The sequence below is a fragment of the Lonchura striata genome, chromosome 1A, assembly GCF_050655825.1.
Source record: "Lonchura striata isolate lonStrDom1 chromosome 1A, ASM5065582v1, whole genome shotgun sequence".
In the NCBI taxonomy this organism is placed as follows: domain Eukaryota; kingdom Metazoa; phylum Chordata; class Aves; order Passeriformes; family Estrildidae; genus Lonchura; species Lonchura striata.
In genome coordinates this window covers 7,543,828-7,558,240 of record NC_140741.1, presented here as the reverse complement: position 1 = coordinate 7,558,240, position 14,413 = coordinate 7,543,828, and the positions used below count along the sequence as shown (strand labels likewise).

The 14,413-nt window shown below is 40.7% G+C and overlaps 1 protein-coding gene across 10 annotated transcripts in view; it reads right to left on the bottom strand.

Moving 5' to 3' along the window:
- Positions 1-14,413, bottom strand: part of ITPR2 (inositol 1,4,5-trisphosphate receptor type 2) — a 242,560-nt gene that overhangs the window by 201,494 nt on the left and 26,653 nt on the right. For 8 of the 10 annotated variants that reach the window (XM_021538669.4, XM_085570357.1, XM_085570356.1 and 5 more), the window contains 4 exons: positions 12,887-12,957; positions 5,718-5,833; positions 4,530-4,616; positions 3,694-3,852 (listed from right to left, as the gene is read on the bottom strand). In XM_021538669.4, coding sequence (XP_021394344.2) covers positions 3,694-3,852; positions 4,530-4,616; positions 5,718-5,833; positions 12,887-12,957 — 433 coding nt within the window. Of the gene's footprint in view, positions 1-1,049; positions 1,111-2,768; positions 2,827-3,693; positions 3,853-4,529; positions 4,617-5,717; positions 5,834-12,886; positions 12,958-14,413 lie in introns of those variants that run through there. The other 2 variants (XM_085570358.1, XM_085570360.1) reach the window with 2 other exon arrangements.

The following is a 14,413-nucleotide window of genomic DNA, read 5'->3' as shown; positions in this document are numbered from 1 at the left end:
GTTCCCTCACAATCTGCAATCACTTGGGTTCAAAATTTCCAACTAATGAACACTTGCATTCCCAATAAGCATGTCCCCAAGTTCAGTAGAAACTTCAGGCCATGAAACAGATATGAATCTACAAATGCCAGGAGCAGCTCAGTTCATCCAAAAGTTACACTAAGTTCTCTTTATCCCTGAGAAAGCTCAGAAAGTAATGATGAGCCCCCAGCTCTGTGGACCATCTGCTGGTAAATGTCCTGACAGGTTCAGGAGTTCTGTGATTCAGACTGCTTGACTGCAACCTAGAAAGGCACAGAAATCACTGGAAATTCAGAAAGAAGTGAGCACACTCCATCCCCTCTGCTGTTGCTCCCTAAATGGTGTCTGAGCTCAGCACAGGCAGCAGGTATAAAAGCTGAGAGACCTTCTCTCTACAAGAGGAATTGCTATCTGGCTCCCTGCAAGCAAATTCCCCATGCTCCTGCAATTCCTTATGATATACAAAAATTTCTTTAACCTAAAAACTGCATGAGACATGCATATGGAGAATTCAACTCATGCCTGGAAGGGAGAAAAATAAATAATAAAAAAATAACAATCCACGTAAATTGGTTGGCACTGGGTCCTGATTTGCTTATGCTGTTCACACAATTTTGAGCACACACAGACAAAGACAAGTGGATACATGTGATTTTTTTACTACGTGAAATGCTGCACAAGCCATGCTTTCTTTTGCAAGACAAACCAAAACACTTTCTGCATTGATCAGCACATTTCTGATGAAAAAGCTGAACCCAGTTCAGCCTTGTGCAACTTCAATGCAGGTGAATTTGGCCCCCTCATTGCAGAGGTAAAAAGGAAGGTTTGCCTGTTCTATATCAACACAAATAAAATAAACAGTAGCATAAGACAGTATCACCATGCTCAGATCACACACAGAAAATCCTACTTGATCCAAGTCATGGGAACAAGTTCACTAACAGAATCAAAATAATGACCAGATGCCTATAAGACATTTCTTAAGCAATACATTCCTGCATGCCATGCTTCACACAGACATTACTTACAGCCTGTTTTAAGAAGTTATGACCAGACAATTCATTACCAAAATACCATCAGGTTTGCATCCTGCAAAGTGGAATCAGGACTTCAAAATTGTTGTAGGTACACCAGGACCATCAGAATTAAATCATTAAGCAATCACATCATTAAGCATTTTATTTAAAAAGAAAAAAACCCACTATAATGGCAAATCACTGAACTGCAATGCACACAGCCCCAATCCTGCTATCAGGGCATATTTTGGTGTTCAGTCCATCTGGAACCAGCTCTAGTCTTAATAAGTCCTACTTTCCATTGAAGAGCAGCTTCAACAATGATGAAGACTTAGTAAAAGTCTGCAGAAAATATTGTAGTTCTGCCAATTACTGTAAATGTTCAGTCATATTCTTTAACTACTTTCATTGACTTGCAAAATTAATCAGTTGCTAGTGAAACTAAACTAACCTTCTTTCAGAAAACTAAGTTCTAAAATATTTCATAAGACTAAAAAACTGTGATTGTTTACCAGAAGAGTCACACTTTATCAGATTCCTTTTCATTCTGTGCGACTTCATGTATCAAATTCCTTTTCTTTTAGGATATATGGCATATTTAGCTCTACCTTGCCTGCACTACCTGGCAGAGTAGCAGCCATCTAAGCAATAACTCAATACTCATTCCTATTGCTTAAAAGACTTCCTAAAACATGTTTTCTAGGGAATTTCCTCATTATAGTGCAGAAATATAGCTTAAAAAAAAACAGTGAAGTTTCTAAACAGAGTAGGGGCCTGATATACCAAGCTAATGCCATTAATTGAAAGGTTTCCATGTCTGGGAGTAACTGAAAAGAAGTAGTGGGTACAAGACTGGAGCCACCCTCCATTTGTGAGAGGAAAATTAAGATTTCCCACATCACTTGCTACTCCTGTCCTCTGTGAAACACTGCCTGGTCTGTGTGTCTGTTGAAGAGGTAGAAATGTACAAAAGCACTTATGAGAGGGCTACCACTGTCCTAATGTTTATAGCTGGAAATTTGCAAAGAAAATAGTCAAATCTGCTTGTGCCTAGTAGAAACAAGAAACAACCTCCCTTTGTAAATTCCCTCTGTAACTTACTATGGGAAGTTGCCAGCTCTGAAAGGCAATGTGGAATCTGAAAATGAGTAGCAGCCCATTCCAAAGGAACCCGAATTAGGAATAAGCCAGTTTGCCACAGCTCAGAGCCTGTCAGACAAATCCCCTAGGAACAGACCAGGAAAGAGATCTGTAGAATGGGATGCCACTGCCATCACTGCATCAATCTGCAATCTTTATAGATCAGCAGGTCTGCTTCCAAACCCTCACGTGTGCACGACAGTGGAAAATGGAATCAGAATCTCTGCGGTACTGAGGATGACTTGGAAGGCCTGGGATGGTTCTGCTGCTCTCAGCTGTAAGGGCTCACCGTGGCTTTGCAGATGACAGGTGGGAATCCCAAGTCCTCCCTCTGGAGAGCATGATACACATGCACACTTATTTTCCAGGCATGAGAAATTAAAAGATGCTGAACTGACATTACTCCAAGAAATTAAGCCGAAACAATAAGTAACCTTTTTTTCTCTCCAAAGAAGGAAAATAAGTACCAAGATAATGTTTGAGCCACATGTGTTTTCCTCAGCTGAAAAACCATGCAGAGGCCCCCCTGAGGGCTATATTTGCTCTATTTCTCTGGAACAGGCTTTGGCAAAAAGGAGGATTTTCACATACCCTTTTGATCACTATGTGGAGCAGGGAAAGATTCTGACTCTAGGGATATTTGAGCAGGAGTAGGGAATGCAATCCTTCTCCTCTTGACAACAGATTGCAAAAGGAGCTGCAAGCAGGCACACTCATCATCCTGGAGAGCATCCCAAGAGCTGGGTAACCACAAAATTAATGAGAGAAAACACATGAAAAAAGAGGCATTCCCTTCTGCAATCCTTAGAAGGCTTTCACTGATTATGCACAGGGGAAAGGAGCCAAATATTCCCAGCCAGGTCTACAATATAAAAACCACACAAGTTCATCATCCTGTGGCCTTCTCAGAGGGAGATCTAAATCCCCCAAATTAGGCACTTAACCAAGCCACAGAACGAAGAAGGGAGTTGTGATCTCACAGCACAACTCTCAGATCTGCAGCAAAGAGCTCTCTTGTGCGTTTCTCCTCTCATCAATATGCAAGACTCCTGCTGAAACCTACCCAGAAAAGATTTTCCAGACTATGAACCCAGCTCCAGTCATAGATACCATTTTCACGTCAGAAGGGAATACAGATTTAAACAAAGCTGATGTATTTCCTAGAGACATTCTCCACTGACCCCTTGAAAAAAATGTTGCCACAAAACTTAGAAAAAAAACCAAAACCTTTTTAAAAAATAAGCCTCTAGCATAAACTATGATTTCTTATCAGCTTTGTAAATCTACACAGAAAAGGTAAACTTAGCAAAGCTCAGAGAGTTTGAATGTGGCAACACAAGATTCCAGACCATATAATTTAGTAACACTTTCCAGTTACACATGAAAGGTAAAAGTCCCAATCACTCTTCAAACTTCTTCTTTCCTGAACTGAATCCATTATGAGACAGTCCAGCAGTGAAGAAATTGTCTCCTGGAATTCTTCTCCCTTCTCAACACATTCAGTATTTCCACTTACATTGTCACCTTCACTCCTCAGTTTCCAGAAGGGCTGGATATAAAACCAGGAGCCCTCATTGCCTGCAGCATCCAGGGACACCCGCATAGCATTCTTCTCTAGCAGAGCTGGCAATCTCTTGTTGACTGTGAGGTATTTGTTGCTTTTTATGTGCAGTAGCTGAGAACAAAGAATAATTTTTAAAAATAGTACAGCTTTTAGTTGCTTTTTCTCCCTCCAGTCAAAAGAGGAGGCACAGGCTTTCACACTGCAGAGATTTTCTATGAGAAATATAAATAAATACAAATTATAACTAGAAGGCAGTTATTAAAGTATGCTACAGTTTAGGAAAGCAGATGATCTATCTCAGATTGAGAGAGATGTGTCAGGGATCAATTTTACAGCAGGGCAACTGTCCATTGCAGTGTGCCCTTCAGGAATTACATCCATTACAGAAAAGTTGGACTGCACTTAAGAACTTAACTCCTGTCTCATTTATATGTCATGAGATACAGATTACTTCAATGATTTAAAAGGAGCTGCACAGTACCTCCATAGCATGATTCTGAAATAACTCTTGAAAATAAAAGACACATTTACATTCAGATTCTAAACTGCAGCACCAAAAAATACACATGGAATTTTTATTATGACATATTATTTAAACAGGAATATGCAGCACTTCTGGTAGGCTTTGAAAAAGGCAGAAAAAGCACAATATTGTAAACTTCACCAAGTTCTGTTTACCTGACCCTTGACAATCCAGATTAGTAGATAGTTAATTTTCACTGTAACCTTGAAATGAAACAACTGCTTCCTTTCCAACAGTGAAGACAGATGGATTTTACTAGATTTACCTGGATAACATTGCTGTATTTTACAATTTCGCCCAACAGCTTTCTGTTCTCGCTTTCATTCTGCTTTTGTTCCAGTTCTGCTGCATGCTGCAAGAGAATGATTATTTCTTTAGACTCTACAAAAGAAGTACCTGAAACACACAGTGCAAAAAGGAAATAGCATCATATTTAAATCCTGCAACCTACAAGCATTACTGCACTGGAAATATTAGCACCCAAATCCTGACACTAATTCTGATTTTTTTTATTACCCAAAATAGGGACTCTGTCACAATTTATGGGTCACACCTGAGATGCACACTGTTTTAAAAAGTTTCAAGCCCAAAAAGTAATTTCATGTGCTTTACTTGATCCTGTAGAGGATAAAAAAATGGCTTATGATTAGCTTCTCACCGTCACCTTTTACTTGTTGGGGTTTAGTTGTACATAAATACATGGACTTCACAACAAAAAAAAAAAGGTAGCTCACAATTGGCAATATTACAATTAAACACAATAGACTGGGTCAAACACAGCCACAGAGCAAACTCTCCACTCCCAGCACTAATTGCTGTGTAACTCTGGCCACACACCATGTGCCTTCCTTGCTTTTTTTAACTGGAAGCACTGGTGACCTCTCCACAGCCCACAAAACTGTCATCCAGGTTTGACAGGACCTTGTTTTCACTTAATCTATGCATTCAGTTACAACATCAGGCCAGATACAGATGAGTTGATCCATCCACGCTGTATTTGAGACAAAAACAGAATCTCAAAAAAGGTTCACAAAAGAATCACTTAGACTGAAGGCAAGGACAAACACAATTTTGAGGAATCCCCCAGCTAAAGCATTGAGGACATCTTTGCCCACTCCTCTGCCTAATTCCTGGTAAGGATTTTCAGTATTATTTAAACCAGGGCTCCACCCTGATTTTAACAACTCAATTTTTACTTTATAAAATTTCTGTAAGCATTACCTTGCTTACAGCAAAGGCAAAACCCCCAGCCCAAAGTGAGACAAACACCAGGCCAAGGGCCATAAATGCCAGTCAGGAGGTAGGAGAGCTAAGGAGAATATAGAGTTGCTATGGTGGCATAATAATACCCATCACAGTGGTTCTCAAGGCACTTGTTATTATTCTTTCTGGTGCTATTGTAATTCTACAGCCTGCAGATTGAGATAAGATTACAAATACAGATGTCTCTTACTTGAAGTTTCTTCAGCAGTGCTGCTTCAGTATGGTTTCCTTGTTTGGCTTGCTTGGCTTTCCAGTACTGCTTCTGGGCTGAATATCTGTTCATAGGACACACCTTGAAAAGGCAGTCTGGGGAAAAATTGAAAGAAATACTCCTAAGCCACGTTGAAAGACATTTCCTTCATTTGTAATTTTGCTTTGGTTAGTTTTTTTCTGTCCAGAAATGTTCAGATACCAGTGCTTAAACACAGCCACCAAGGCAGCTTGGTGGCAATTATACCAGAAACACAGTGGCACAACATTAGAGTTGAACATAAAGGCTTTAAAACCTCACAGGTTCTCACTTTGTGCAATCCCTGTAAGATGCTATGATGCTGCCATATCTGCCTGCTGCTTTATTAGCACCCCAACATCACAGAGGCGCTGTTTGAAGGCACTTGAAATGTTGGCAGAGTGGCCCTGCTGTCTGTTTGCCACACACCGGGCTTGCCCAGCTCCTCCTGGCACTGCTGAATCCAGGGGTGGCAGGGGCATTCAGCAGCCAGCCACCAAGCAGGTCCACACAGAGTTTGGGTCTCTGTGCCTTCACCGAGTTGTTTTTACTGTTAGGGGTTCTTAATCAAAGTGACACAAGCTGAACATCACCACTGCCCAACAGGCCAGGAAAAAAGCAGGTGAGAAGCAACCTGAGCAGGATGGCTGTGCAAATGAGAGAAAAGGGTGAGAAGGAGGAATCTGCAGTCAATGCAGAGATGCTGAATAAAAAATGAGCAGCAAAGGAAAGAGAATGTCAACACACCAACCCTCACGCCACCTCCACCATCTCCCCATGTGGATTAAGGGTGCTGCAGATCAAGAAAGGGGAGAGATGTCTGGAATGAAGTCAAGGGGTTCTTCCCTAAATACTTGTTCAATTGTTCATCTTTATTTCCCAAAACCATAATTAATTGAAAGTTACTGTTAAATGGGAAGAAACTGAATTTTGTTAAACTGCCTGACTCAAGAGGGGTTTTTTTGGGTGGGGGGGTTGTCCAGTGAAAGTCCAATAAACATAATTCAACCAAAGCCAATTACTTTTAAAATGATAAACATCTAGTCTTGCACAGTCACAATCAACTGCTCCAAAAGCAGCTGACAGACATTTCATATAGCAAACCTTGGTAATTGTCCTCTCACACACCACACCTATTAAGAGGCAAGAAGAGGGAAGAGTTCTCCTGTGGGAGTAGTAAGGACACTCAGGACTGGGAGTTGCAGGGTGAAACTCCTTCCCAACATGGGCTGCAGTCTGTGGATATCAAAGGAAGGTCTGTCCCCAGCTATGAGCCCTCCATATTTCACTGGCACCCATGGCCATGCACATGGGACCCAGACCTTATTCAAGCAGCAAAGTTTGTCCATACAAAATTGCCCCCAGTGGCAGAACCTTACCTGGCACTGACCTAAAGTGCTCATGGATTTACCCCCCTTCACAGCCCTGAGTCGCTGTTCCAAAGAAAAAGTTCTACAAATCCTTATCAAAGCAAGCCCAGCCACTCTGCAAAGGTGTTTGCTCTCATTTCACTTTTATAATGGGAATTATATCACACAACCTAGAGTACACAACTCCCAGGTAACTTTACAATATCCTGGAATCCAAAAAGGTGAAAAAAAACCCAAAGTGTTGTATGCCATTAAACTGTACTGTATCTTATAGGATATTTTACCTGAAGTATCAGGATTTCAGCTCATAAGACAAAACTCTGCTATTATTTTCTGTCACAATCTATAATTAACATGCCTTCTCAGAAGGCTTCATGAAACATTTATTTCACTGAAGTAACAATACCTACTTTTTATAGGACCAGTCTTTATTTCTCAGTTACTCCCCACACATCCTACTACTTTGAGTAAACACAGTGCTTCCCATCCTCCTGCAGAGTCTCAGAGCACTCTGTAGATGACCTTTTTCAAATCAGTATTACTTCAATTGTATTTCCCTCAATGTATTGACAAAAAAAAAATAATATTATTTTATCCCAGACAAGATATTTTCTATTTCATTTTACTTTTTAGGATTCCATATGCATTGAAACCAGGTCAACTCATTGCTTTTCTCTGGGTTGGTTTTTTGTTGGTTTTTTTTTAGAGTAACAAAACTATGTAAATTCAAACATCATGATCCTAAACATTGTAAGGAGGTGGAACAGTGCCCGGCCTAGAAATGCTACAGTTCAAATAAACAGGAAAAAAAGAAACTGAGGCATAAGATTATAAAGCAACTTTCCACCACACAGCAGATCAAAAAAGCATTCCCTCCCGGAGGTCAGTCTAGCAACCCACTCATGAGACAGAATGTCTCTTCTGACTTCTCCAGACATTCCCAGATAGTCTTAGTTCCCAATCCATTACTTTATGGAGTTTTACATATTCTCTTCCTGAGGACTAATTAATGAGGGAATATCAAAGGTAGGCAAATAGCACCGTCACTCAGGAGGTATGAAAAGCAAAAATAACTCCTATTATGTCCTTTAAATGTTTCTTGATATTGGATAAAGATGGTTTAGAACAATATTTGTGAGATGCTTTCTTTCCCAGCTGTCTCTTGGGTTTTTAAGTGTTAGAAATTCAACTCTTGCCAATCATGGAAGATTTTTTTGGTTTGCAGAACTATAGAAATTATCACATGGCTTTATTAAAGCTAGAGAAATGAGTAAGTGGAAGTGACAGGGCTATAAAATCACAGTGTGTACAAATCTACTTGTTTTGGAGGCAGGGAAATGAGCAAAAAGGTAAAAAATAACTAATGTGTAAATGAAAAGGAAAAATGTGGAGGAGCAAGGAGTGGAACAATGAAGTCTCCTAGGCAGGACAACAAAAAATAGAAGGAAATTAAAGCAATTATGGAACTGGAAGAAACAAGAAGAAAATAAAAGGATAAACCAAAATTATGTAGAGGGTAAATAAAAAGAAAAATGGCAGCTGGAAGAGGGAAGAATGGGAGGAAGAAAGGACAGAGTGCAGAGTAATGGAAGTGAAAGAAGAAAAAATAACGATGTCAGGAAAATCTTAGATCAGACTGAAACCTGAAAAGCAAAGGAGGATATTTAGGAACCCAAGCATCACTTCCACTGCAGAAGCCTCAAGAAATCAAAGGAATACAAGTTACAAATAAGAAAGTTTAGACCATTTTAAAAACTTAGGTCATTTTACATTTAAAATAGGAGACTCGTGCTCCTTTTCCAGAGTTGCTAAGTCTGATCAAAGAGCAGGTCTTATCTGTGCTATTTTACACCTTGAAAGCTGAAAATGTTTCCCCCTGGAAGAATCAATCTGGAGTGTGTTTAGGGTCCCAGATTAAGGAAATCTGCAGTTATGTGTGGCTCATGATGTGGCTTTTCTTCAGAGGTACACAACTCCTGGCACAACCTGTTCTCCCCCTCTCTGTCAACCCAGGCCTGCAGCACAGTAGGCATTTCCATCACCACACTCAGTACCTTGGATCTCACCAGCTTCAGCTGGAATTAAGACATGAAGCACCTGGTTTGATCCATCCCTTCAATGCAATACAGGAAATGTTCTGTGGGGTGTTTTCACCAGACTCCAGAAAACACATGTGGGACTAAATTCCACCCTCCTTTGCACTGATGCAAATCTGGATGTGCACCCTGGTGCAGACAAGAGCCACTCCAGGTTCATCCCAGTGTGACTGGGGGAGAAATGGGGAGCACAGCTTCTTCATATGCACACAAAATGAGAAGCAACCACATCTTTCCTTAGCTTAACAACACTCCATGCTGCAGGAAACAACCAGAATAGCAACCACCCACTCAGGAAAAAAAAAAGAGAAAGCCAACACATAACAAAAATGAAACTGCTATTTTGAGACACCTCTTTAAACAGGCTTTCAGTTCAGGCCAACAGCTCAGTACCTTGATTTGATCTCTGAGTGAACCCTGTAGGGGAGATACAAGTCAAAGCCACAATCTTTTTTGTTCCTCCCACTGGGGAAAGGGTTGATAAAATATTACCAAAAAAGAGCAGACATGGTCCTCTCTGATATTAATTTCCAGAGTCAGTCCTTGAAATCTAAACATCTTGTTAGAAACATGTTTTTCTCATACTTCTCTGACTCCCAGGTCATGCTCTAGCCTCAAATCAACGCCAGTTCAGCTATCAGTGATAAAAACATTGTAAACCATACAGACAGCAGTTCCTATTAGTGAAGAGGCCCTGCTCATCCTGCTCTTCGATGTTATTTTCAGCTGCTTATGTCTAATCATACAATTAATTAATCATATTCATGTCTAAATCTTCCTTTCATATTAAGAATCTACTTAAAGCAGTTTTTGTTTGGTTTGTTAACTTTGCTGCTTTAATCAAAAGCTATAACCCAGAAGATTCTTGGGGAGAAAAAAAATAGATTTTGCTTAGATTCTTGCTTATAAGAACAACATTCACAAACTCTTTTGCCTCAGGGCCCTGAGCAGAGCCAAGAAATTTAGCAAAGTATGGCAGAGATGTGCTTTTGGTTGTTCTCATGGTAGAGACACCTCTGTGGTTCAAGCTACTAATTCCCAATTAGACAGCAAGTTTCTGCTGGGCTCTCAGCAAAGCTCCTGTTATTCTCACACTTCGAATTTGACTTAAAGGATGAAGGAGAAAACATCCAAATCATTCTTGCAACCATCCTCCTGAACACACATTGCTTATGTATACTTGAAGCTAATATGATATTCAATGCCCCTAACACTATAGCCATGTTTTTACAGAAAGGTGGCTTGCATAAATTCATGTGACAATTACTTTTTCACTAATTTAGTCCCTCCTTCCTACAGGTGTTAGAGACCTTATAGCTCCTTTCAGTACCTTCAGGAAGCTTACAAGAAAGCTGGATGGAGAAGAACTTTTTAAAAGGGCATGCAAGAGTGACAGGACAAGGGGCAATGGCTTCAGACTGAAAAAGGGTAGATTCAGGTTGAATATGAGGGAGAAATTGTTCCCTGGGAGGGTGCTAAGGCCCTGGCACAGGCTGCCCAGAGAACATGTGGCTGCTTCATCCCTGAAAGTGCCCAAGGCCAGGCTGGATGGGGGCTCTGAACAACTTGGAACAGCGCAAGGTGTTCCTGCTCATGGAAGGAGGTTGGAATGAAATGGGCTTTAAGGTCCCTTCCAATCCAAATCATTCTGTGTTGCAGCTCATCCAAATTTGCATGCTACCACCATGGCAGTAGTCCCAAAATTAAACTATGGAGCACTATGAAGAAGGGAGTGAATGAGTGACTGGAAGAAAGACTGCGAAAGGAGCTAAGCAGCAGCAGGGAGAAGAGTAGCTACTAAAAAGTTCTGGGGCAGAGAGGGAGAAGAGGGAATCCCCAAAAAGAGAAGGATCCGAGTTAAGGGGAAGGTTTGATGTTGTGGTGAAGAGGGAGCAGAGACAACTGGAGATAAAGGGATGTGCTATGCAAGCAACAGACAGAGGTTATAAAAAGGGACAGAGCCAAAACTGTCCACAACTAATGGAAACCACTCCCCTACAGAAGCTGGGATGTAACTCAGGAGTACAGCCCTTGGTTTCCCCAGCAGCAGAAAACATCTGTACATTTGGCAGTGCCCCATCCCCCTCCGACATCTGCTCCTCGTGTGCTGGCCACCACTGATGGCAAATCATTGGTGCTGGGACTTCAATCGGTTTCCACCCTGCATCAAAATGCCCAAATCATCAATGCAGAAACCTATCAACTTTTTCTTTCTTTACCTTTTGAAGTTAGAAATTAACAACACAACTGCAAGAAAAGCCCTCTAGTGCACTGAAGTTATAAAATCAAGTCCTGAAACACTAGACAGTGAAAAAATAATGGTTGTCTTTTTAAGTTCTGAGATTCTTAGTTGTAGGCATTTGGGTGCATTCAATTATCCTATCACAAATCCTTCCCAGTGACCTTGGTCTCATCTAGAAACCTGGATATGCTCAACTTGAGAAACACATCGGGGTAGTCCAGCAAGAGAAATATCATCCAAAGAATCCCCACCTGGCATTTTCTACAACTTGGAAACTGTGAGTCACTTACAAGCAGTGAGAGGGTAAAATCACAGTTAAGTAGCCTGAAAGCCACACTAGATGCTCTACCCCTAGCTCTGTTTTAAAGTTTTTCAGTCACACAAACAACTGAAATTTATTACTGTTAGTTTCTAAGTATGCATCATCACTTTCTTGGTTTCCAGTATTTGCCAGTGCGCTGAATGCTCACAGCTGGAACTGGAACCAACTGCTGATGTTTCCTGAATACATAATGGAAAAAAGTCTTGAACTCTCTGGGAAAGCAGAACTTCACTCTCCTGGTGTTTTAAATGCTTTATTTTTCTCAACAGTAGCATATACATAAACACTGAAAATAAAATACTAAGGTTAAGCATGTCAGCGAAACCCCTGACAATCACAGAATGGCTCGGGTTGGAAGGGTCCTTAAAGATCATTGAAAATAGATACAAGCAGCCATGAAACACATTTCCCTTACTCTAAATCAGGCAAGTCATATTCTCTTTATCTCAGAACCAGTGTGAATCCAAGCCCTTTTAAGGCAAAAGAGGCCTGGATCAGGCTAGTAAGGCTCTGCTCTGGCACATTTATGAGTAATTTTTTAGCAGTCAACAAGTAAAAACTCCATGTGGTCAGTGCACTGTTTGTTTGTTGGTTTTTTTTCCCCAATAAGAAAAATAGCGGAATTATCCAAATTTACAAAGTCAAGTTGAAAAAAATCAGACACAGTCTTAAGCAAAGCAAAAAGCTGACAAAATATTTGGGGGCACTCCTTAAAATGGTAACTTAAAAAAAAAATAAACAGGCTATCAGCTCAAGTAGCTTTGGACCTCACAAGTTTCTTTCCCATTTACAGTGAGAGCAGGGCTGGAGGAAAGAGTTTGTCACAGAGCATGGGATCAGTGTTCAATGTACAGAACAGAGCAAGCAACTCTTGGACTACAGGAAAATTCAGCCCCTTCCGCCGTATTTTGCACCTGCCTCTTGTGCCTTTGAGAATGAATTACAAAATTTGCAAAGCCTGCCATTCCATGTTCCAGTTTGAAACTTCATCCCTGTGCCACAAACCCTCTGGGAATTCACATTACAAAAGTGCCCAAGGAATTAGAATTGCATCAGTTGGTCATTAAAGAGAAAATATCCCCCCAAATTATTTTACTGACCTCGGAACTTCTTTGGAGGATTAGCAAGGTCACCTGCCTCTGGCTGGACCACACACCGGTCATCCACTAACCTAGAAAAACAAAAGTTATCACACTCATTAAAACATGCCATCAATGTTTATAAATGCACAGACATGCCTACCACACCACAGACCCAAAGCTTCCACATTTCTCCAGTGTAATACAAAAAATATCTTGGAAACTCCGTAATTCAGTTACTAAGCATAACCAAGAAAGACTGCATTTTCCTTCCAGAGAGGGATTTCTTCTACAGCATTAAATTATGGTCTGTGTTTCAGATCCCACTTCATTTAAATCCAGTTAAAATCCCTTTTGTCACACCAAATACATTTATGTTCCATGGAAAATTTATGTTTTCCTTCATCTGAGCCATTAACCCTCAATCAGACACAGTTTGTTTCTCTTCAGCTGTCAGAATTTCTTCTTCACCATTTCCCATCTTTTTCCTCTGAGGAAGCATGTGGAATTAAGGTTCAGCTCTGATCAAAACTCCCAAGACCACATTTTCCCATGCCAAAATGAATAAGCATTTCTTTAGCCCACAGCAGAAAATCTAGATGACAAATCTAATATATTTCTTGTAATATTTTAGAAGTTAAATAAACAATAAAATTTAACATACAAATTGTTAAACTTATCTCAGAACTTCCTAGACATAAATTCAGCTTCCTTTCAGGAAGCATCCTGTAAATAATTTGCCCATTTCAAACAATTATTCAGGAAAATCATGTTTAAGGACATACTACTGCCCTGCCACTTCACAGTAACATTCTTAGCAGCATTTTTGTTGGAAATGGCCAGAAAAAGCACAAGTTGTCTTCAGCCAAGTTACACAACAGATGCATTCAGCTTTCACTCAAGTTGGTGAAGGCTTTGCCTCCAGCCACAAGCACAGTGAGGCAGAACCCCCAGCACATCCCTGAGTTTTCTACCTCTAGCAAGATGGCAAAGTCTCCACTGTGGCTGCAGCTCTCAGAAACTAAAGTGACAAAGAATTTTGGAAGTCAGCAGTTCCAACCTCATAACAGACTTAGATGCAAACGTGAGATGTCAGTGAGGAAGGAGAATTGAAGAAACAAAAAGGAGAGAGCAGGGGGCCCTAGGGAGTTGTGTTCTTCACAGTCTAGGTTAGGCCAGGCTTAACAAGAACAGAGTGAGGTTTGGAAACATCCTGCGTTCTGTCCACATTCTAACAGGCCAAAGCTTCCTATAAACATGAACAGCACCTAAAACCTGGAGTGACAGACAGCTGACTGGAAAGGACTACCTTAACAGAAGCTTTGACAAAGGATTTTAATGCCAAGGTTTTTAAGGAGGAACCCATAAGGTTTGACTTTATGGGTGGAGGTATATTGAAAAGCCAACCATAACTCACAAGGAACCTCCTCCATTCCTTGGTGACAACTTGTGCACCCTCACGACAACTACAACTGTGGCATGTTGCTGCAGCAAAAGCCAGATAGAGAACAAGATGTTGGTGCTGAGCAAAAGAAATGAGATCCTGCA